The 24,671-nt window shown below is 45.0% G+C and overlaps 1 protein-coding gene across 4 annotated transcripts in view; it reads left to right on the plus strand.

The window, feature by feature from the left end:
* NCOA3 (nuclear receptor coactivator 3) overlaps positions 1 to 24,671 on the plus strand; it is a 447,618-nt gene that overhangs the window by 399,349 nt on the left and 23,598 nt on the right. For all 4 annotated transcript variants that reach the window (XM_068263089.1, XM_068263090.1, XM_068263091.1 and 1 more), the window contains 8 exons: positions 98 to 245; positions 975 to 1,411; positions 3,176 to 4,056; positions 18,311 to 18,440; positions 21,371 to 21,559; positions 21,801 to 22,034; positions 23,395 to 23,530; positions 23,631 to 23,802. In XM_068263089.1, coding sequence (XP_068119190.1) covers positions 98 to 245; positions 975 to 1,411; positions 3,176 to 4,056; positions 18,311 to 18,440; positions 21,371 to 21,559; positions 21,801 to 22,034; positions 23,395 to 23,530; positions 23,631 to 23,802 — 2,327 coding nt within the window. The remainder of the gene's footprint in view (positions 1 to 97; positions 246 to 974; positions 1,412 to 3,175; positions 4,057 to 18,310; positions 18,441 to 21,370; positions 21,560 to 21,800; positions 22,035 to 23,394; positions 23,531 to 23,630; positions 23,803 to 24,671) is intronic.

Below are 24,671 nucleotides of genomic sequence, written 5' to 3' on the forward strand. Positions count from 1 at the left end.
AGTTATATAGAACTTTTGTGTGTGTGTCAGCAACTACCTGGTTGATTCTGGTGGGTTTGTATGAGGATTGAGCTGGTCTGTGGTCCTGTTATTGCAGCGTATGTTCATGGTCACTCGGAGACGCCACTCTACAGGTTCTCACTAGCGGATGGCACCATGGTGACTGCACAGACCAAAAGCAAGTTATTCCGTAACCCCGTCACGAATGACCCCCATGGCTTTGTGTCTACTCACTTCCTGCAAAGGTATGTTTGGTAATTAATGGTGCACAATGTGATTGGAGGGGCTTATGGTAGAGGTATACAGAGAAAGGTGGGTTACACTTGTCAGAGAGAAGAATCACCTATCTGTACACAGGTGGGGTTAAATGTTGCCCTATGTGATCACTCATGATTATTTCAGGCAACAGTTTTGTGTGTATTTAAGTGTCGCAGTCATATCGTTTTTTGTATTCTAATTTTAGATGCAGAAAGACATTTTTTCAACCTGTCTTCTGTTATTTCTTTATTTGCTTTCGGTGGCTTTGCTAGACATTGATGTAAGGGGGTTGAGTCCCAAAACTCATGTGAAATCTCTCCTTACTTAATTTTCACCATGTCTATTAAATTATTTTCAGTACTTTTCAAGCAGAAAAAATAATTTAAAATGTTATTCCTGATAAACTTTGCTTTTAACTTTAGCACATTTTTTAATGCTTTGGGGGGCTAAAAGAGACCCAAAAGCCCTCTTACTAAAAAGCAAAGCTGAGTATAGTTTGCCTTTTTAAAACAGAAGGTTTTTGCAATAATTCAGCTTTAAGTGAGCAACTGTGGTTTCCCATGATGCATCACTCCCAAATATGAAAATGATCTCTTTATGCCTCTGAAGCCAGGCTCACACCCATAACCGCTGTTTGTTAGGCCTGAAAGACGTCTGATTGGTTCCTCTTTTTGTGTGTTGATTGAACAGATTGTTTGCTTTTTTTTTTATTTCAGAGAACAAAATGGCTATCGGCCTAGTCCCAATCCCATGTCACAAGGCCCGATGTTACAGAGTCCTATGTCACAAGGTCCAATGTCACAAGGAGTGCGTCCCCCTCTCCCTCAGAATCCCAATCCCGCCAACTCCATGAATGTCTCCCCTGCACAGAACATGCCATTACAGAGCAGGAACTACGGCATGCCAGAGCCCAGCAACATGGGGCAAATGTCTGGCATGAGATATGGATCCACCGGCAACATGGGGCCAGCATCCCAGCCTCAGGGAATGCAGCAGTCGCCGTATCAGAACAATAACAACAACTACGGCATACCTATGAGCAGCCCGCCGCATGGCAGTCCCGGCATGAGCGGAAACCAGCCTAATCTCATGGTGTCTCCTCGAAACAGAGGGAGCCCCAAGATGGGGTCCAGCCAGTTCTCCCCCATTCCGGGTATGTATCACAATAGCTTCTTTGCAACAACAGCTTTAGTAGCATGAGGAAGTAATCAGGGCTGTGGGTTTGGTACAAAAATCATCCGACTCCGACTCTTCAGTTTATGAAACCACTGACTCCAACTCCAGGTACCCAAAATTGCTCTGACTCCGACTCCATAGCCCTGAATATAACCACTTTCAAGTTTTAATTGCAGTTGGTTTTCTAGGTAATGTGAAATTACTTTTCCTGTCCTAGTTGATAAGGTGGCACATAGGAGAGAAGGTGGGGGTAAAGCACTACAAAATAGAAAGTACATAAATGCAGGGCTGTGGAGTCTGTACAAAAATCATCCGACTCCTCGAAACCACCCACTCCGACTCTAGGTACATTGCTTTGACTCAAACTCCATAGTCCTCGCAGGGCTTTGGAGTGGGTACAGAAATCATCCAACTTTGACTCCGACTTCTCAGTCTATGAAATCTCCGACTCCAGGTACCCAAAATTGCTCTGACTCCGACTCCACAGCCCTGCATAAATGGAAATGAAATGAGGAAAAATGTAAAAGAAATTACCGTGGACACCATTGAAATAAAAATGAGAAGTTTTACCAGAGACACTGGCCCCAATGTGTGGGAAAGCGTGGTAAAAGAGGCCGTCATGTCGGACTTCTGCTGTGCTGCAAGAAACTACCTTGATATCAGTCGCTAGCAGCTTTTAGCAATAGGACTAGTAAAGAACAGTACTAGATATCACTCTGCATTAGATGATAGAGATGTATTTCAGATAAAAACATCCTGCGTATGCTATAAGAGACGAATGTAGTTGCAAAACTTTACTGGAGCCAACCCCAAGTTAGACGAAACTACTAGACACTTTTGACAACTTCTCATAAATTATTTTTTACATTAATAAAAATAACTTTTCAGCACATTTACAAGCAAAATAATCAAAGTAAGTTGCACCTGATTAACATTATTTCAATATTACTTTTCTTAACTTCATCTATTTGTTTGTTTTTTTGTTCTTTGGGAATGTAACTTAGATAAGGTGAAAACAGTTGAAAAAGCTTTGTGAATCATGCCATTTATTGGAACTGTGCCCCGTTAAAAAAAAACAACAACTGAGGTCTTACAACTTGGAAGCAGCAGTCTCTATTGGAGTCTGCTTTTTCTTAGTAGAGACTGCTTCCAAGGGATTGTTATTTAGAATTTATATAGTGCTGACACCTTCCGCAGCGTTGTACAGAGTATATTGTCTTGTCACTTAACTGTCCCTCGAAAGGCTCACAATCTAATCCCTGCCATAGTCATATGTCCATCATAGTCTAGGGCCATTTTTTTGTTCATTAGGGGGAGCCAATTAACTTAACTATGTGTTTGGGATGTGGGAGGAAACCGTGCATGTAGGAAACCTACACTGACATGCAGATAGTGCCCTGGCTGTAATCTAGACCGTGCACCCAGCTCTGCAAGGCAAGAGTGCTAACCGCTATGCCACCATGCTGCCCATGGTTATAGGGTACTATTAACTTATGCCTCATGTTAGAAAAAAAAAAAGTTTTCTCTTCCATGTTAGAGACTGTTAGACTTCTGTAAAGCTGCAGGAATCTACCAGAGTCTCTCTTATGTTGCTCTGGCCACAGGTTGGGAGTTGTGATCTGAGAGCTGTCTTCAATATCACAGTTTATCATCACAACGGGTGTCTTACCGAAGGAAGTGTGTAGTGAAGATTCATTGCTATGGCTCCCACACTGACTTTTGTTGTGTTGTCTTGTTACAGGAATGAACTCCCCAATGGGATCTTCTGGGAATGCTGGTGGGGGCAGCTTCTCCAGTAGCTCGCTGAGCGCTCTCCACGCAATAAGTGAAGGTGTTGGTAGTTCTCTTTTGTCATCGTTGTCCTCACCTGGTCAGAAAACAGAGAATGCCCCAAGTATGAACATGCCTCAGCAAAGTAAAATGGGCAGCCAGGAGTGCAAGAGCCCCTCGGGGCTATTTTGTGAACAGGGACAGGTGGAGAGCTCTGGCTGTCAGTCTGGTGGGAGGGAACACCTTGGAGAAAAGGATGTAAAGGAGAATGTTGTTGAAGGACCTGACAGCCAGAGGACACAGGTTGAGAGTAAAGGCCACAAGAAGCTCCTCCAGCTATTGACTTGTCCTACTGAGGAGCGTGGTCACAGCAACATGACTAATTCATCCTTGGATTCCAGCTGTAAAGATTCTTCCACCAATGTTACCAGCCCCTCTGGTGTTTCCTCCTCCACTTCCACTGGGGTCAGCTCCACATCCACTCTACATGGCTCCATGCTGCAGGAGAAGCACCGCATCCTTCATAAGCTGTTACAGAATGGCAATTCTCCTGCAGAGGTCGCAAAGATCACGGCCGAAGCTACCGGCAAGGACAATTTCCAGGAGTCGGTCAGCTCTGCCCCTTGTGTGGAGGCAACCGTAAAGCAGGAACAGATGAGCCCTAAGAAGAAAGAGAACAACGCACTTCTTCGATACCTGTTGGACAAGGATGAAGGCAAGGATCAGGTGAACAAGGACGTTAAGCCCAAAATAGAACCTATGGACAGTAAAATGGGCCAGTGCAGCAGCTCCACAGTCCCTACCTCCAGTCAGGACAAGGACATAAAGATCAAGACTGAGCCTGCTGAAGAGGTAACCATCCATATCAGTATCATGACATTGTGTGCCAGTAGCTTTTACATGTCTGTAACAATGTCCCATTACAACTGTTCTAACGACTTCCAAATCGGTTTTGTCTGAAATACGTATCGTCCATTATTTAATATAAGCAGACACTTGATCATACCTCTTGAACATATGCATATGTACTCCTGGACAAACAGATCAGTAATAGCATGACAAAGTATCGGGAACAGGAGCAGTTCACCTATAAAGGCAGTATTGATTTTATATTGGCAAGTCGGGGTTTCTCCTGCTCACCAAGACCCTCTACTTAACAGCCATGCCACAGCCGTTCATGTACAAGTATGGGCGCAATGTGCAGACACACTGACAGCCACCACAGTAGCATGGAGGAGAAAGCTATGTGAGTGGGGTGCGGCTTGCACTTGCACATGAAGCTGTGCTCATACACTGACGGGAGGGCAGCCACATATTCAACAAACTCTTGTTGAATATGTTTAGAGGGTCCCGGCACTAAAACGATGAGCTTGTGCGGGATTATCCAGAGGCTTCCCTCTGCTGAGTAACTTTCTCAACATTTGACTTCATGTACACTTCATGTTCAAACCCATTTTTATATGTGCATTATTATATATTATAGTTGAATATTCTTTTTAACGAGGCATAAAACCTTTTGTTGATAATGTTGCATTTTTGCATAAAAAAAAGGAAAATACCGTACTCGCTGTATCAGTTCATAGATCCTCGTCACCGCCTTCTTCAACACCCTCTACCATAGGCAGTAAGAAGGTTCATGACGCTCTACCCCTAACCTTCATACCAGTCGGTGCAGGATCAGGCAAGCCAGGCCATAGTAGTAGAGAAGTACAAAAAAGGATCCGCAAGCCAGAACAGGATGAGGTAAAAAAAAGGGCTGAAATGTTTTAGAAAAATCCACAGACAAGGCAATAAAATCACAGGATCAACTAACGCGTATCGGGCCTACCATCTGCCCTTAGTCGTAGTTAAAAGTGAACCTGAACATGAGGAGAATTTATGTGAGGCCAGGGAAGAGAAGGCTCCACCCCCGGGGACACACAAACCGCCTGTTTAAAGAGACATACATCCCCAATGGATACAATGTAAAAATACAATAATAACATTGAAAATGAAATATAAAAGATGTAAAAATGTGTTATCACTGACAAACTGTAAAGTTGTATATGAATAGGAGAGGAGAGAGAGGACAACAGCAATTCACATAGATTGTTATCTAAATACAATAAATATGATTAAGGAGAGGAAAGAGAGGGGCTCAATATGTGTAAACCAAACTCAAGTCCCATCTCTTGTTTAAACCCTGTGGTGTACGGGTACCCAGCCTATGAATCCAAAAGGCTTCACGCTTTAAAAGCATTCTCTGCAGATCACCTCCCCTAATTGGACAAACCACCCGTTCCACCCCCTGAAAAGTAAAGGAAGAGAGATCTTTCTCATGTACTGTTTCAAAATGTTTAGAAACCGCAGACTTGCGAAAGGTGTTCCAATTTGTGCCACAGTAATGTTCAGCTACGCGGGCTCTAAGGTGACGAGTGGTACATCCCACATATTGTACACGACATGTCATGCAGGAGATAACATAAATCGTGTTTTTGGTATCGCAGTTTACATACTGTTTGATAGGAAAGCTTTTGTTGTGGGCAAAAGAAAAAATCGAGTTGCTTTTTTTGTGACACTGACAATAATTGCATGTGGTGAACCCGCAGGGATAGGAACCCACTGTAGCCAGCCAGGTTGGGGTACGGGAAGAGGAGGGGGACCGAAAAAGACTGGGTGAAAGGATGGACCCCAAAGTGCGGGCCCTTCTAGCAGAAAAACGGCATCCCCTGTCCAAAATGGTTTTTAGTTTTGTATCCGGATACAGCACAGGAATATATTTTTTAATAATGCTTGTAATTTTATTGAATTCAAGGCTGTAGCCGGTGACAAAAGTAACCCGATCATCTCCGGCCCCCCTCACAACCCTACTTCTCAGTAGATCTGAACGTGATCTATTTGTGCCCTTTTGGAGCCCCACGGCCAACTGTCTTCCAGTGTAGCCTCTTTGTTTAAGTCTGGTCTCCACCAGGTTGCACTCCTGTTTAAGATCAACTGGATCCGAACAGTTACGTGCAGCCCTGGTGAATTCCCCCGTGGGGATGGCATTTAGGGTGTGTCTGGGGTGACATGAGCTAGCAAGCAGGATGGAATTTCCCGCTGTGGGTTTCCGAAAGGTACGGGTGGTGACTGTGTGTAATGAGGGGTTTCCTGTGAGAGTAAGATCCAAAAAATCAATTCTGATCGGATCCGAGCTCATAGTGAAATTTAAATTCAGATCATTACTGTTAACATAGGTTAGGAAATCACTCAGGAGAGCAGGGGGGCCACCCCACACCAAAAGTAGATCGTCAATGAACCTGCCATACCAAATGATATGGGAGGCATAGGGGTTGTCATCTCCAAAGATGCGGAGCTCCTCCCACCACCCCATATAGAGGTTCGCAAGGGAGGGGGAAAATTTGGCCCCCATAGAAGCTCCGCATCTCTGGAGATAAAACCCCGAATCAAACATAAAATAATTGTGCGTGAGGAGGTACCCCACCGCCCCCCTGAGGAAAACCTGTAAGGGTTCATCAAAGGAAGAGTATTTACGGAGATGAAAATCCATAGCTTCCAAAGCTAGGTCATGGGGAATGGATGAGTACAGTGATGTAACATCCAAAGTCACCCACAGGAACCCGTCGTCCCAAGAAAAACTATCAAGGCTTGAGAGAACATGACTGGTATCCTGCAGGTAACCCGGAAGTCTGGTGACAAGGGGCTGTAGATGTGCATCGACCCGCTCACCCACGGAGCCAATCCCGGCCACAATCGGCCGGCCCCGCGGGGGAACGTCCGGTTTATGGATCTTCGGGAGGTGGTGGAAGACGGGCACAACCGGGTGCAATGGACACAAACTCTCGGCCTGAGGTGCTGGTTACCAGCGGGGGCAGTCTTGTGGCGGAACCTTCAGCTCTGCATGCGGGGAATTCCACGGAGCGCACCAAGGGAAGTGACGTCACAGCCGCTGATGGGCAGAGGAGGACAGAGTCTCTCACTCCAGCGGCGCACAGTTCTCCAGGCTCGCCGCCATTGTCACAGCTGACAACTGAAGAGATCTTCAAGCGTGCTAGAGAGCGCTACAATACACCCCATACTTTGAACTCTTCTTCCCTACCTGCTCCATCGTGTACCGGCAACTCGGCTAAAGGGGTGAGTGATTCACATCACCTGTACAATGCATTTGCTGCCTTTCCTGTTGCCTCCCACTGCTTGGGAGCTGTGTCAAAGCGTCCACATGGGACTGAGACATTTATGCCTGTTTTTACCTTTGCTTCTTCTTTGACACCTATACAAGGGACAGCTTATTATGCCAATGGAACTGTTTGTCCATACCCATTACCACAGAACGTTACTTCTAACCCCACCCCGTTTATGTATCCAGAAGCACAGTTCCCCCAGCATGGCGTATTGGGACCGAATCATGATGCTACTATTATCCCTTTTAGACCATCTACATATGATGTCATGCCACCTCACAGACCCACTTCACGCCTTGCATCTATGGACTTTTCTGGTGTACCACATAGCAATGTTCATTTGGGTGCTTATGGTTTCAACCATATACCTTTGCATAATGTTAATATGTTTGTCTCTAAACCGAGTGTTACCAATTATGTTGATGTTTCCTCCAGACTTGCTGGAGAATCAGTTTCACAGCCAGAACTTGTTAGAAACATTCAGTCCCCTCCAGAGCCATCTGGCGGCACTGATGCGGATTTATCCTCCAATGATACAGTTTATAATGACATTGCAACAGCTGTTACCGCATCAGGGCCTGAACAGATGATTCATGGGGACGAGTCCAAATATGGCTTTGACCCTAATGCCAACTTGGATAGTTTTGGTGGTTTACTGCATGATACTGATCGTAAAAACAAATTCATTTCAGTATTTTCAGGTAATTCCAATGCAGCTAGTCTGCAGCCAGAACTCACTTTACATTCTTTACAAACCACTCTGGAATGTTTGATGGATAAGGAAGTGCGTTTGTGGTGGGACGTTACCAGCTTGAAACACTACATTAGTAAAGGGATTATACCCAGAGGTTTACGTATTAAAAAGATCCCCACCACAGTGTACTCCGACAGCTTCATCCTAGAGTGGAATCAGATTCTGTCCAATTGTTCTTTACAGCTTATGAGACTTATAGTCACATATGAAGAACAAAAACTTACAGAATTAAAAATACAAATAGACAAAACAAACCAGGATCTAAGGGGATTTGACACCTTGTCTCTTTTTGATGAGTTGAATTCAAAGTTGAAGTCTAATATCAACAAGTTGGAGACTATCATCATGGAGACGAAACGTGTGAAATTCCTGAGAGACACGAATGATTAAAACAAAAATGTTGTGTATGAGTGGGGCAGGTGGGAATCTTTTTATAGGTCACCTAAATCTATTCTTAAAAAATTCACCCCAAAAAAGAATGTGAGCTTCAGCTCATCAGACAACTTAGGATCTCAGTCTGACACTTCGGAGGCATCCGACGCACATCGTACCAATTTACAAACGGTTTTTCCCACCAATTCCCAAACACCAGGGGTCCCTCCAGTACTTCAGACATCAGGTGTCCCTATTCCCCCCACATCCTATTACCGCACACCAAAGAGAATGACCAAACCAAAAAAGCGAAAGCAAAAAAGAAACGCACCCGGCGAGCGGGGCGGAAACACAACAAATCCAAATTGGTATCAGGGAATTTAGATCCCCCCACACGCAATGTTGTTAATCTTTCTAGTTACACTCTTTCTCCTGACCAAGTCAATCTTTTGTCTAGAGGCTTATCTTTCGCTCCTTCATGTCACTTTGATCTGTTTCACACCATTCTGGATCTCAACAAATTTGTGAGAAACCTAGTGGTGATAAAACATTTCCTATCGGATGACCCTGATTCCATGGAATCCTGTGAGTTGCCTTCCTTGTCCCAGAATCATATTGAGAATGTCTCTTCATTTCAGGACATTAGGACCCTCAGTGCATTACAGGATCTGGATGAATATAAATCAGACGGGGTGGGCTTACAGCAGGTGGTTCCAATTAGGATTTCCAATCCATCTTTCTACCCCGTGAATGCTAGGTCTCCCAAGTTAGACTCTTTTCAGGATCTTATTGAAAGGGAGTTGACTGCATTGTCCAGGGCCCCCTCCGACCTCTCAGTCTCCGAGCGACACGCTCTTACTAGTCTTGAAAGTAACAAAGATATTGTCATACGCTCGGCAGACAAGGGGGGTTCGGTCGTTGTCCAGGATGCATTGGACTACAGAGCGGAGGCCCTTAGGCAATTGAGGGATGTGGATGTGTATCGGCCCCTGCTTCGGGACCCTACACAGGATTTCCAGCGGGATCTTCGGGTGCTGCTGGACCTCGGGCACAGCACGGTGTACCAACCAAGCGAATGTCTGAGTTTCTGTGTCCATTGCACCCGGTTGTGCCCGTCTTCCACCACCTCCCGAAGATCCATAAACCGGACGTTCCCCCGCGGGGCCGGCCGATTGTGGCCGGGATTGGCTCCGTGGGTGAGCGTCTGGGTGAGTGGGTCGATGCACATCTACAGCCCCTTGTCACCAGACTTCCGGGTTACCTGCAGGATACCCGTCATGTTCTCTCAAGCCTTGATAGTTTTTCTTGGGACGACGGGTTCCTGTGGGTGACTTTGGATGTTACATCACTGTACTCATCCATTCCCCATGACCTAGCTTTGGAAGCTATGGATTTTCATCTCCGTAAATACTCTTCCTTTGATGAACCCTTACAGGTTTTCCTCAGGGGGGCGGTGGGGTACCTCCTCACGCACAATTATTTTATGTTTGATTCGGGGTTTTATCTCCAGAGATGCGGAGCTTCTATGGGGGCCAAATTTTCCCCCTCCCTTGCGAACCTCTATATGGGGTGGTGGGAGGAGCTCCGCATCTTTGGAGATGACAACCCCTATGCCTCCCATATCATTTGGTATGGCAGGTTCATTGACGATCTACTTTTGGTGTGGGGTGGCCCCCCTGCTCTCCTGAGTGATTTCCTAATCTATGTTAACAGTAATGATCTGAATTTAAATTTCACTATGAGCTCGGATCCGATCAGAATTGATTTTTTGGATCTTACTCTCACAGGAAACCCCTCATTACACACAGTCACCACCCGTACCTTTCGGAAACCCACAGCGGGAAATTCCATCCTGCTTGCTAGCTCATGTCACCCCAGACACACCCTAAATGCCATCCCCACGGGGGAATTCACCAGGGCTGCACGTAACTGTTCGGATCCAGTTGATCTTAAACAGGAGTGCAACCTGGTGGAGACCAGACTTAAACAAAGAGGCTACACTGGAAGACAGTTGGCCGTGGGGCTCCAAAAGGGCACAAATAGATCACGTTCAGATCTACTGAGAAGTAGGGTTGTGAGGGGGGCCGGAGATGATCGGGTTACTTTTGTCACCGGCTACAGCCTTGAATTCAATAAAATTACAAGCATTATTAAAAAATATATTCCTGTGCTGTATCCGGATACAAAACTAAAAACCATTTTGGACAGGGGATGCCGTTTTTCTGCTAGAAGGGCCCGCACTTTGGGGTCCATCCTTTCACCCAGTCTTTTTCGGTCCCCCTCCTCTTCCCGTACCCCAACCTGGCTGGCTACAGTGGGTTCCTATCCCTGCGGGTTCACCACATGCAATTATTGTCAGTGTCACAAAAAAAGCAACTCGATTTTTTCTTTTGCCCACAACAAAAGCTTTCCTATCAAACAGTATGTAAACTGCGATACCAAAAACACGATTTATGTTATCTCCTGCATGACATGTCGTGTACAATATGTGGGATGTACCACTCGTCACCTTAGAGCCCGCGTAGCTGAACATTACTGTGGCACAAATTGGAACACCTTTCGCAAGTCTGCGGTTTCTAAACATTTTGAAACAGTACATGAGAAAGATCTCTCTTCCTTTACTTTTCAGGGGGTGTAACGGGTGGTTTGTCCAATTAGGGGAGGTGATCTGCAGAGAATGCTTTTAAAGCGTTGGATTCATAGGCTGGGTACCCGTACACCACAGGGTTTAAACAAGAGATGGGACTTGAGTTTGGTTTACACATATTGAGCCCCTCTCTTTCCTCTCCTTAATCATATTTATTGTATTTAGATAACAATCTATGTGAATTGCTGTTGTCCTCTCTCCTCTCCTATTCATATACAACTTTACAGTTTGTCAGTGATAACACATTTTTACATCTTTTATATTTCATTTTCAATGTTATTATTGTATTTTTACATTGTATCCATTGGGGATGTATGTCTCTTTAAACAGGCGGTTTGTGTGTCCCCGGGGGTGGAGCCTTCTCTTCCCTGGCCTCACATAAATTCTCCTCATGTTCAGGTTCACTTTTAACTACGACTAAGGGCAGATGGTAGGCCCGATACACGTTAGTTGATCCTGTGATTTTATTGCCTTGTCTGTGGATTTTTCTAATAAACATTTCAGCCCTTTTTTTTACCTCATCCTGTTCTGGCTTGCGGATCCTTTTTTGTACTACCCTCTACCATAGACTAAGAAGCATGATCAGTCAGCAAAGAGTGGACGCCGTGAAGTCCCCCCACCTACGCGTGGCACAAATAAAAATTCCTGTGTTTGGTTAGTGCTACGTTTGTGCCAAAAAATTAGATTTGTGCTGCTTTTGTTTCAAAGATAGTACCATATCCGTTTCATGTCCATGTGCTGCTGTATGGAGGCTGGGTGACGTTGCTGTCTGAAGGAAAAAAAATGATTGCAATTATCTTCAGAAGGAAAGCGGCAGAAAAGTTCAGAAATCTATCTCTAACCAAACATAGTGATATTACTGTTTGTGCTGATTGTAGCCCACCACCTCCCATGTCTATGTAATGACTAAAGGAATTCTATTAAAGTGATATGAAGTGATCTGTAGTGTTGTGTGCTTACAAGTAGCGAAACGGTGGCTTTGGACTGTTAACTTACCCATGCCACCACCTATAGGCGATGCGGTCCACCTAGCTCCACTACTTCTGGGTTTGAAGGAGGAAGTAGTGGAGTTATGTGGCGGAATATAATTACAATTTTGATTACGATTAGCTACTCACAACACTAGTGAGCTGTAGTTTGCTTTGAAGGAGACGTGGATCTATGACTTTAGGCATCATCTATTCTCTTTTTAGTTTGTAAAAAAAAAACAAAAAAAACTCTTTGGGCTCTTTGTATTTACATAAAACAATGCTGTCCCACTGCACCGGCTCATGGAGCTGAGAATAAACACTTAGAACTTTTGCTGATATAGTATTTGCATTGAAGCATTTGTCAGTAGTGGAACCTTGGCTATCTGACAGTTACTTGTTCTACAGTCACCGCCATGCTTTGATTGCTCTGCTGTATAAACACACTTGTACAGCGAACATCAAAGAGGTTTCCATTACATAGACAAGGAGAGGGCTGACATTACAGTGCAGCTCAGCAAGGTCATATGGGATCATACATGACATCACTTTTATACTACATGCATAGATAAGAGATTTCTACATACTGTGTACCAGTCTATGCAGGAACCCTCCACACACTGCAGCTGTGTGCAGAAAGTCACAAGATGCTTACTGCACACTACAAGAGAACAACGTAGTCCTTGTATTTGAATATTATCATTATTGAATATTTGTAGTTTTCCCTCTGTTTCCTTTGGTCTGCATTTCTGAGGGTTTTTGTCTCAAAGGGACTCTGTAGTGGTCATAAAATCCATAGGTGGCCCCAGGTAAAGAAGGAATTGTTAAAACAGTTATCCTGCCTAAAGTAAAAATCTAGCAGCCTATCTGTAAAAGAAAGTTATAGTTACCTGCGCTGCCTTGTCCTATGAAGCCGTCTCGGAGACCCCTTATCGCCCGACTTCTGGCGCATGGCTCCCCTCTCTCCCCGTAGAAAAACACCAGCATATTTACTGCAGTAAACATCTTGGTGTCTTTCTCTGGGTAGAGAGGGGAGGCGCGGCCAAGTGGCGGAAGTGTAGTGATGCGGGGTCTTCGGGACGGCTTTGTGGGACAAGGCAGCGCAGGTAACTAACTTTTTTACAAGTAGCCTGCTACTTTAGGCTGGAGATCCTCTTTAATGTTGTGGTTATATCCGCTTCGGTAACTTGAACCCCTTTCTGACCATCTGGCTGGCTGAAAGGAGCTCATGCAGACACTGAGCTAGCTTCCTTCACATGAGTGTCAAAACTCCAGTCCACCATGCCTCACCACACAGTCTTATGAGCCTGCAAGAGGAAGGGGGTAAGTATTCTGTTACTCAGGTGTGGAGGCTGGCACTGTGGCTGCTTTACATCTGGCCTGGAGTGAAACTTGCTGGAGGGCATCCCAGGAAGAATCTCAGGGATAGTAAGTACCTCCCCTCCTTTGTATTACCTGCGCCTTACCATTTTGTGGTCCCTGCTGTGTCACTTTAAAAGACACCTGAAGTGAAGGGGATATAGAGGCTGCCATATTTATTTCCTTTAAAGGACATCCGAGGTAAAAATAAGCTGATGAGAAAAACAATTGTATCTCCTTCTTCACCTAAAAATGACTTTTTCAGATATCCCACCGTTTTATTTTATACTAGCTGATGGCCCGGCGTTGCCCGGGTATGTCTTAGGCTGGTTTTTGTTCCACCCACCTTTTCTAATCCTAAGGGCCTGAGTCCACTAACACAGTTGTACACAGTTGTGTCCGTTTTTCAGCATTTGTAACATTGATGTGTTTCTGAAAAGTGACACAACTGCGTTAGTGGGCTCAGGCCCTAACACACAATTACTCAATTACTCAATGACCTAGTTTGTGAGCTTTGCTGTCTTTGGCATCAATAATTTGCATTGACATGAAACACATCTGATTAGCTTTTTCTGATTTGAACCACAGTCACCCTATGACCAACTGTACCAGGTTTGAGGCTTGTGCCATTAACAGTGCAAGAATGGCAGCAATTAAATTAAGAATGGCTGCAGTTTACATTTTCCCACTGAAATTTGGATTTGTCTCCGCCCGTTACTTGGTTATGAGAATAAAAAGTATCCTATATGTTCTTCCAGGTAATGTACTATGTGTGCCAAATTTCATTCAAATCCGATCAGCTATTTTTGCGTGATTGAGTAACATCCACACATCCGAACTTTCCCATTTATAATATTAGTAGGATTTAACCTCCCTGGCGTTCTATTTCCCCAGGATTTCCGTGCAAGAAGTGGTTCAATTAATTTCCAATCATTTTAAACTTTTTTTTTTTTTTGCAATCATTTTTTTTTATTTGGTCGGGATCCCCAGAAGGGGGGGGTGTCCCTGTTCTTTTCAGGCTGTTGGTGGCCTTTGGGGACCCCCCTTCTGGGCAGGGAGGGGGGCCCTGTCCTTTGCAGGCTGTGGGGTGTCCCCATTCTATGCTGGCTGGTAGTGGCCGGTGGGGACCCCCCTTCTGGGCGGGGGGGGGGGGTGGTGTCCCCGTAATTTGCGGGCTGTGGGTGGCCTTTCCCTCCCTCTTCCCATCCCCCGTGCAAGCCCCCCCTGAACCCCTGAACCCCTTCCCTCGGTGTGAGTCCTGTTCTACTCACCCAGGCTGTCTCCAGCGGCGGCGGCGCAGAATCCCTTCTTCCTCCATCCCCGAAGTCTCATGCTCTGTGTAATTAACGCTACGAGGCTCAGTGACGTCACTGAGCCTCGTAGCAGTAACGTCACAGGCCGGGACTGCGGCGTTAGAGAAAGAAGGGATTCTGCTGGCGCCGCTGGAGACAGCCTGGTGAGTAGAACAGGACTCACACCGAGGGAAGGGGTTCAGGGGGAAGGGGGTGCTTGCATGGGGGATGGGAGGGGGGAGGGAAAGGCCACCAACAGCCCGCAAAGGACGGGGACACCCCCCCCCCCCCTCCGCCCAGAAGGGGGGTCCCCGCCGGCCACCTACAGCCTGCAAAGGACCAGGACACCCTCCCGCCCAGAAGGTTGGGTCCCCGCCTGCCACTACCAGCCAGCAGGGCTGTGGAGTCGGTCCAAAAATCCACCGACTCCGACTCCTCAGTTTAGGATTCCACCGACTCCTCGACTCCGACTACTCTAATTTGCATATTACAATTTTGTTGATTAAAAGTATGTAACGTGAAATTCGTCTCTTAACTGCCAACGCTTAGGAATTTTACAAGACAACTGAAGTGAGAAGGATATGTAGACTACTATATTTATTCCCTTTAGACTAAAACTAGTCCTTGGTAAGAGTACTTGTAAAAGGTACAAACCAGAACAAAGAACATCTATCAGGCCCTAGGCAATGTAAGTGTGGGTACATGTAAGAATGATGTGCAGGTACTCTGCAGGGGAATGAGGAGATTCTTCCTCTATTACACATTCTTCATGCACAATCTGAACAAGGTTTATGGGTGACAGACAACACCTCTGTGTTCAATGTGCACAGCATTCTCAGTGGATTCCCTGCAGCTCTGTGGGGAGTGCATATGTAGAGTATAGTACTACTGTGTAACAAAGTAAACCTGAGACTGATGAAATTAAAGTTTTATACATACCTGGGGCTTCCTCCAGCCGCCTTCAGGATAATCCAGTCCTCGTTGTCCTCCTCCACCACCTGGATCTTCTGCTATGAGTCCAGGTACTTGAGCCAGTCGGGCGTAGTGCGCATGCACACACTCCGCCACCAGGAGCATACTACACCTGTGCAGCACTATTGCGCAGGTGCAGAATGTTCCTGGCTGTGGGAGCGGCATGCAGCCGGACAGCGCTGAATGGCTGAATTACCAGGACTCATAGCAGAAGATCCGGGTGGTGGAGGACAGCGAGGGACTGATTAGCCTGAAGGGGGCTGGAGGAAGCCCCAGGTATGTATAAAACTTTACTTTTCATCCGTCTCAGGTACCCTTTAATTTTCAGTCACTACACCAAATTTTAACAACATATCAAATTATTTGATTTCATCAGCAAAGGGAGTGCATACATTTGCATAAACCAGCATCAATGCTGAATTATTTCCATCTCATTGACCATCTCTATTAGTGACACAGCTACACATCAGGCTTTATTCTTACAGCATAGATGTTATTTCGTATATATAAGAGATTCCTGTGTACACATCATATATACAGTCACAATCAGATATGTATATCTGACCTTAAAAATACGGGGACTGCTTTATTGAAGCAGCACAAGTAACTAATTTTGATTGGTTTATTTCATTTTTGTGGACTAAGCACAGCTATTACTGTATATATACTGTATATATACATTATTTTTAATGACTATTATCTGAGAAATAGAACATTTTATCATATTTTCTATTTTAATTACAGTTACAAATTCATTAGGAGTCGGAGTCGGTGCATTTTTTCCCGACTCCGACTCCAGGCACCCAAAATTGCCCGACTCCACGACTCCGACTCCACAGCCCTGCCAGCCAGCATAGAACGGGACCCCCCCCCCCCTTGCTGCACAGAGGGGATCCCCGCCGGCCACTACCAGCCCGCATAGGGAATCCCCCTGCACAGAGTGGACACCCGTCCGCACACATAGGGGGAATCCTTGCACGCAGCACATTCTCTGCCCCGCCAGCTGCACAGGGATTCCCCAGGGTGGCTGGATGCTTGTTCTGTATGCTGGGGGTAGCACAGATCGCTACCCACAGCGTGCAGTCAGGCATCCAGCCATCCTGGGGAATCCCTCTGATGAGGGAAAATTGCAGCGGGCGGTGCAGAGAAACAGGAAATCTCCCTGGCGGGATTGACGAGCTCAGCTCGTCCAAAACACTTTCAGCAAGTTTTTGCTGGACGAGCTGAGCTCGTCCAGAACGCTAGGGAGGTTAAATCTAGTTTTTACTGTTTCATTGTCTCTGCGCAATGACACCTTCATTGAAGTATGCTAGAGCTCAAATCTATGACTCTTTATCTCTTTCCTGCTCTCAGAAGCCATTTTCTGCCAGGAAAGTATTTTATGGCTGTAATTACTTATCAGTAAGGGTTATGCTATAGTCTGACCCAGTCCGACCCGGACAAAAACTGTCACTTGCATATCTTGATGTTAATCTCTTTTAGCCAGAGAAAGTAAAAAAAGAGTTATTTGTGTGCTAGGCACTGCACATATACATGTCTATCTCATCATGTCACATGTCACCTCAGTTGTCCTTTAAAACAATACCAGTTGCCTGGCTGTCCTGCTGATCTTTTTGGCATTAGTAGAGCCTGAATCGCACCCCTGAAACAAGTAATGCAGCAAATGCGGTTGGACTTCAGTCAGAAACATCTGATTGGCATGATTGTTCAGTATCTATGGCAAAAAGTATTGGAGGTAGAGCATCAGCAGGACAGCCAGGCAAAGTGCATTGTTTAAAAGGAAATAAATATGTTGGCCTCCATAAACCTTTGACTTAAAGTGTGCTTGAAGCTGCGTGATGCAGTAAGTCTTACACAATGTGGGTCCAAAAAGTAAAACTTCTATGGCATTGTACTACTGAGTTAAAGGGGAACTGAAGAGAGAGATATATGGAGGCTATCATGTTTATTTCCTTTTAATCAATACCAGTTGCCTGGCAGCCCTGCTGGTCTATTTCTCTGCAGTAGTATCTGATTAAAACCAGAAACAAGCATGCAGCTAGTCTTGTCAGATCAGACTTATAAGTCTGAACCACTGAAACACCTGATCTGCTGCATGCTTGTTTAGGGGCTATGGCTAATAGTATTAGAGGCAGAGGATCAGCAGTGCTGCCAGGCAACTGGTATTGTCTAAAAGGAAATAAACATGACAGCCTCCATATACCTCTCTCTTCAGTTCCCCTTTAAGCTCATGTACTGTTAAGTTAGGATAGTTGAAGTTGTTGCATTGTGGGAGTGCAGTAGATTAAACTCGTATGTTATGCTGTGGCAGTAGGTAAAATGTGTGATTTATGTTGGTGAAGAAACTGCATGATACTTTAGCCTGTATGAGATTTTTTATTATATGCATAGCTTTGATGTTGCTACAGATGCCTTTACGATTTGAGGTTTACATGCCTATTGATGCAGTAATGACTTGTGAATTGATTTTCTTGCTTTTTCGAATGGTCTTTCTCATTTCACTGTCTAGTTTTGTGTTGGTGTTTGTGGACTTTTGTTTATCATTACTGGAGGTCTTGTGTCTGATTCATGCTCTCTTCCAGGTGACCAGGGATTTGGATAACTTGGACGCAATCCTTGGGGACCTAGCTGGGTCGGACTTCTATCCCATGAGCTCCAGTACAGGAAACATGGGAGCCAAGACACAAGTTTTCCCAGACACACCACCCATGGGTAGGTACAAGGCTTCTGATTGAATGTAGAGGGGTTGCAGCTGGTCATGTAGGCCTGGAGCATCAGAGTTGCTGGATAGCTGAAGAGGTCTGCTATTGTATAGATGAGATGTGGCTATCCTGTCAGCCCTACTTTCTTTTCCTTTTTTTACCATAGATTGGCCAGTTATAAATTCTGTACAGATCATTAAGGTGTGTTACCATAGCTATAAACAGATAAGGGTATTTCATACAGTACCCATACATTACTTGGTTGTGCCATTGCTATTCGGCAGATTCAATTATAATGATAGTCTGCCAGAGATCGATTGTACTTCTGATTATTTTCCAGCCAAAATCAATTGATACAGGGATTACATATTACATGGGTGAGACCTGAGGAGCCTGGCAGGTGGAGGCGGCTGCACCGATTTTCAATAGATTTCATGCTGGTTGTATAAAAATAAAAACTCTATTCCTCCTTGCGCAGGTTCTCTTTGTTTGCTTTGCAGAGAACTAGAGATAAAAAAAATACAAATGGCTTTCATACTCCCCTTGGATGTATTTACATGTGTTAAAGCGGATCCGAGATGAAAAACTAAAGGTGCCCATACATGGTACAATTTTTCTTTTCTTTTTCGATTACATAATTTAGTGCGATTATTCCGTAACATCGAATATAAAGATTTTTCCAGCATGTCCGATCTGATTTTTCTCGAAAAAACGGGATAATCGTTCGAATTTCTTGAAAAAAATTTTTCAACTTTCGTTCGATTCGATCATTTAGATCGAATAAACGGGATAATCAAACGTTTTTATTGTATCATGTATGGCCACCATAAGTATAACAAGTAACTTGTCTATCTGATCTATAGTTTAGATAGTTTACACAGCAAATCTAGCTGCAAACAGCTTTCATAGAACATGATTATTTCTTCCTGTGATACAGTGACAGCAGCCATGTTCTTTGTAAACATTACACAGAAGCAGGCTTATCTGCATCTTGAGCAAAAAACCTAATCCCCCCTCCTCCTCCCTACTTCCCTCTGCCTCTGAAATCTCTAGCTAGTAAAACCTCACCGTCCTCCTGCCCAGCTGCTGTCTGAAAGTGCCTTGGCTCTCTGAAAACCTGTGGCTTCTTTAGTTTATAGGGAATTAGAGTATTAAAACAAAAACAAAAAAGAATTTGGCTTGAGGAATGCCCTATAAACTATAGGAAAGGCACACAATTATGCAATGTGTAAAAGTTCATCTCGGATCCACTTTAACAAGATAATTTCAAAATTACACATGTACAACCTTTTGTATGAATAAACTTTTCTGTGGTTAAAAAAATACTAGATCATTTCCAAGATGTCTCTTTTTATAGCTGATTTCTCTAGCCTGCCCTTCTTCTTAAATTAGTAGGCTGCTTTTGTATCCACATTAACACTCCAATTCTTTACTTGTGCTGTAATCCATGTTCCACATGTGGCCCTAAATCATTCATATAGGGACAGTAGTATACTAGCGATAGGTGTCTTTATGTTCCCTTTATGCATCCCAAAAATGTTATTGTCTTTTGATGTTGCTGGACATTGAATACTGTTGCTTAAAGAGGACCTATAACTACTCCTAGCCGAAAACATATTCTATCTATCTAACGTGTGTGTGTGTGTGTGTGTGTGTGTGTGTGTGTGTGTGTGTGTGTGTGTATTGTGTGTGTTCAATTTTTTAAAAAAAATATTGGTATGTATCTCTGCCCTCCCAGTGATGTTTAACCTAGGCCAGTGATCTGCAAGCTTGGCTCTCCAGCTGTTAAAGTGAACCTAAAGCCTGTTAAAAAAAACCTGGGGCTTCCCTCAGCCCCCTGCAGCCGGTCGGTGCCCTCGCAGCTCCGCTCCGATGCCTCTGGACCCGCCGGCGACGACTTCCTGGCCGCAATAGCAGCATAGGGGGCGATATACAGGCTGGGAACGTGAACAATCACTCACGTTCCCATGCCTGTCGGCCGGTGACGGCCAAACCGGAAGTCGTCGCCGGCGGGTCCAGAGGCATCGGAGCGGAGCTGCGAGGGCACCGATTGGCTGCAGGGGGCTGAGGGAAGCCCCAGGTGAGTTAATCATTTTTTTTATCAGGCTTTAGGTTCACTTTAAGGAACTACAAGTCCCACAATGCATTTGCCTTTATGAATCATGACTGTTGCTGTCAGACTCCTGCAATGCATTGTGGGACTTGTAGTTACTTAACAGCTGGGGAGCCACGTTTGCTGATCACTGGCCTAGGCTATGATGTAATGTGGCCTTCTGACACAGATACTCTGGGAGTTCAACTGGCGTTTCTGCTCTCTACACGGGGGGAATCCCCTAATGATATATCTTGCCAGCAGTAGAGATGCCAGCATCACTAGTAAATATATAAAAATGTTAATGGGTGTGAGGCAAGATTCTACACTGGTCAATCATTGGCTAAGTAATTTTGATCATTGTTTAAAATAAGCACTTTTATTCATCAGCTCTATTCAATAAAGTTCCTCTTTAACTTACCTGTACCTGCAAGTCACTGTCCTTAGCTGTATTCCATTTAGCTTATATGGTGGTATGCTGTTAGCATAGCCCAGATGCATGACCTTCCATCTAACATCAAATTTCATTTCACATTTACCAGCACGTAGTCATTCTGTCAAAATCATTCTGTTGCATGTCACCTCCTTCTGGGTGTTAATTCTATGCAAGTACTGCTAAAGTGGCGGCAGCACTTTAAGTCAATGACCCAGTAGATGTAATATAAACTGCACTGGACTCAATATGGGAGCTCGTAGGGCACCATGACTTTCCCCATCTGCGTGTTATCCATATACTGTTTTATTGCTGTCTACTTTCTCATATATTCATGTACCTATTTTATGGTTTGTACTTCAGGTCAGACAGGTCCACTTGGCTGTATCCTCTATAAACTTTGTCTGTTCTCTAGGCATGAGGAGTCCACAGAACGTGCAGGTGAACCGACCTCAATTTAATCGAGCCATGTCATTGGACAGCACGATGTTGGGCGCTTCCTCCCCACCGATCCGAAATGTTAATAACTTTCCGATTATGCCAAAACAAAGCATGATGGGAAGCCCAAGAATGATGGACGCTCAGGATAACTTTGTAATGCTGGGTATGAGCTCTCTTTCGTGTGTACAGTCTGTCCAGTATCCCATAATCTGTAATTATCTGGAGTTTGTGTTTCTCTATCTTGGTTGTAGCCTCTGTGATGCTGCTGCTATTCACATAATCTGACACTAGGTGGCAGCGCAGGTACTGTGATTGTGAAGATTGTTGTGTGATTTCTGGAGATAGTTTTTATGCTCTGTTACAATATTGTAACCACTTGTTCTCTGTATTTCTGGCCTCTACAGGAAACGGAGCTAACAGGGGAATGAACCAGCGCCCCGGCTCGGATTGGGCGATGCAGAACTCTGCTGTAAACCAGATGGAGCCGTCTAGCTCGGGGCCCGTGGGAAGACAAGGGCCAGAATACAGTGCTGCTATGCCAAGGTCTGCCATCAGTGGGAGCATGCCTGGCCTCCCAACTAGATCCAACAGCATGCCAGGGAGTCGGCCAGTGCTGCAACAGCAGATGATGTCTATGAGTAAGTGTCTTATATCTGGCCCTACTCTAAGGAATAAACCAGTAAAATATATTATTGTATCTCTGCATTTATAAAGCACCTTCATAATACAGCACAGTTAATTAAAGGATAAGTGAATTTGTAGATTTTCTCCGAGCAAGATAAACATATACACATACAGTGCTATCTCTGCTAAGAAATTATTCAAAGTCTCTTTCTGTTATCCAGCACAGCAAGAGTTCTTATCTATTCAGAAGAGCTTGTTGGCAGCTTGTTGAATTCAGTCTGGTTTCCTGAAAAGTAAATAGAACCTAAAAAGCTGTATTCTATGCTAAGTGTGCAGGTTCACATACAAACTAATGGTCTTTGGCCCTGGAGAAACTCCTTAAATTGTATCAACTGAGTAGTGAGAACATTGTCAGTGCGCAGGACCGTGACTAAAACAACTGCAGGAGTGCTGTAGCCCTGGTATACAATCCAGACATTCATGAAAAAATAGAAAAAGCTGGGCACACACATCCAATCCATTACGATTTATTATCTTCTTCAACAGTAAAAAACAAATTTTTACAGGCTACAGTACCGTTACCAGGAGAGTGTCCCCACTGCTTGTACCTCTCCTGGTAATGGTACTGTAGCCTGTAACAATTTGTGGTTTTTACTGTTGAAGAACATAATAAATAGTTATTGCATTGGATGTGCGTGCCCAGCTTGTTCTATTTTTTTCATGAAACTCCTTAAATTGTGTCAGTTGTATCTCTCCATAATTTTTAATTGCATTTTGTTTGTGGAAGGAAACAACCACATTGCTCATATGTGCTTCACAGGAATTGATTTTGAATTCTAAAGACGAGATAATCATTGGAGCTCCATCTAGATTGGGTGATCATTCCCATTAATAAATATAGGCTCACTGATTATCCACCCCAATCTGAATTTATTGGCTCTGGGTCATTGAGCTTGGCTTCAGCTGGATGCCCTCACTGCTGCAGGCCATTGTTTTTCTTGCTTACTAATCTAATGTTCCTTTTCTTACATCTCTGCCTAATTCACCTTAGCTTTCTCTCTTCCCTCAGTATATCTATTGCCCCGCCCATCACTCATTCCCTCTGTCACAGGGAAAGAGCCCACTACATGCTTGTCTGCTGTGGTTTAGGTATTGGGTTCCCTTTGGTACCCATCAGCCACTGTAAAAGTGCTTGTGTGCACTGATCATTTTCTTCATCATCCCCCAAACCTTGCTGCTTTTCAGTGGGCTTTGTGGGTTGTTTGTGCCCCATGGAAGAAAGTCCATGTCACTTTCCAAGTGTAAATTTCAGGTTTAAGTAAGCCAATCAGCTGAGATGGCAAACTCTTAATTTCATGTCATTTTTACTTGTAGGGCCCAGTGAAATGGCAATGGGGATGGGATCCAGTCCTTATGGTCAACAAGCACCTTCCAATCCTGCAGGATCCTGGCCAGATGGTATGATGGGAATGGAGCGTATGGAGCAGGGACCCAGTGGATCTCAGAGCCGGTGAGCTGTTATACAAAGTCTAGCATGGGCTGGTGTACACAATGCAATGCAATCCAGTCACCAGGTTACTATAAATCCTTTCATGTTTTTAATCTTACAGGCAGCTCGGACGGAGTCCCCTGGATGATCTTCTCTGCCCGCCATCAACTGTAGAGGGTCAGACAGACGAGATTGCCCTTCTGGACCAATTGCACACCCTTCTGAGCAATACAGACCCTAATGGACTGGAGGAGATAGACCGAGCTTTGGGAATACCTGAGCTTGTCAACCAGGTATGTGTTGAAGTTGAGACCAACTAAATATGTTCTTAGAGGAGTGGTTCTGCATATGTCTATACGAGAGGCTAGAACTACAGAAACCAGATGTTTGTTTATAGGAGTGGAGATCAGACTGCCCGATTCTCATTGTGTTGAATGGGACACTTGTTTTCTATGTGTCAGAGCCTAAGCTTGGTCCTAAACAATGAAGCCTGGTTCTCTGTGTGTAGAGTGAAGTGGTGACCAGTCCCTTAAAGGGAAGGTTCAGTGAGGGTGGTTAAAAAATAAAAATCAATTTCCACTTACCTGGGGCTTCCTCCAGCCCGTGGCAGGCAGGAGGTGCCCTCGCCGCCGCTCCGCAGGCTCCCGGTGGCCGACCTGGCCAGACCGACTGCCAGGTCGGGCTCTTCTGCGCTCCAAGGCCCAGCACTTCTGCGTCCCACGCCGGCGCGCTGACGTCATCGGACGTCCTCCGGGCTGTACTGCGCAGGTGCAGTAGTTCTGCGCCTGCGCAGTACAGCCCGGCGGACGTCCGATGACGTCAGCGCGCCGGCGTGGGACGCAGAAGTGCCGGGCCTTGGAGCGCAGAAGAGCCCGACCTGGCAGCCGGCCTGGCCAGGTCGGGTCGGCCACCGGAGACCACCGGGAGCCTGCGGAGCGGCGGCGAGGGCACCTCCTGCCTGCCATGGGCTGGAGGAAGCCCCAGGTAAGTGGAAATTGATTTTTATTTTTTAGCCACCCTCCCTGAACCTTCCCTTTAAGTTCGGATAGTATTAGTTTGTGTGTGTGTGTAGAAGAGTGAAAATAGCACATGTGTGAATGTATGTATGGAGACAAATTTCTCTGAATGGAAGCCGGCTCTCTGTGTGTAGCAGCTGGAGGCG

Source organism: Hyperolius riggenbachi, chromosome 12 (genome assembly GCF_040937935.1).
Source record: "Hyperolius riggenbachi isolate aHypRig1 chromosome 12, aHypRig1.pri, whole genome shotgun sequence".
In the NCBI taxonomy this organism is placed as follows: Eukaryota; Metazoa; Chordata; class Amphibia; order Anura; family Hyperoliidae; genus Hyperolius; species Hyperolius riggenbachi.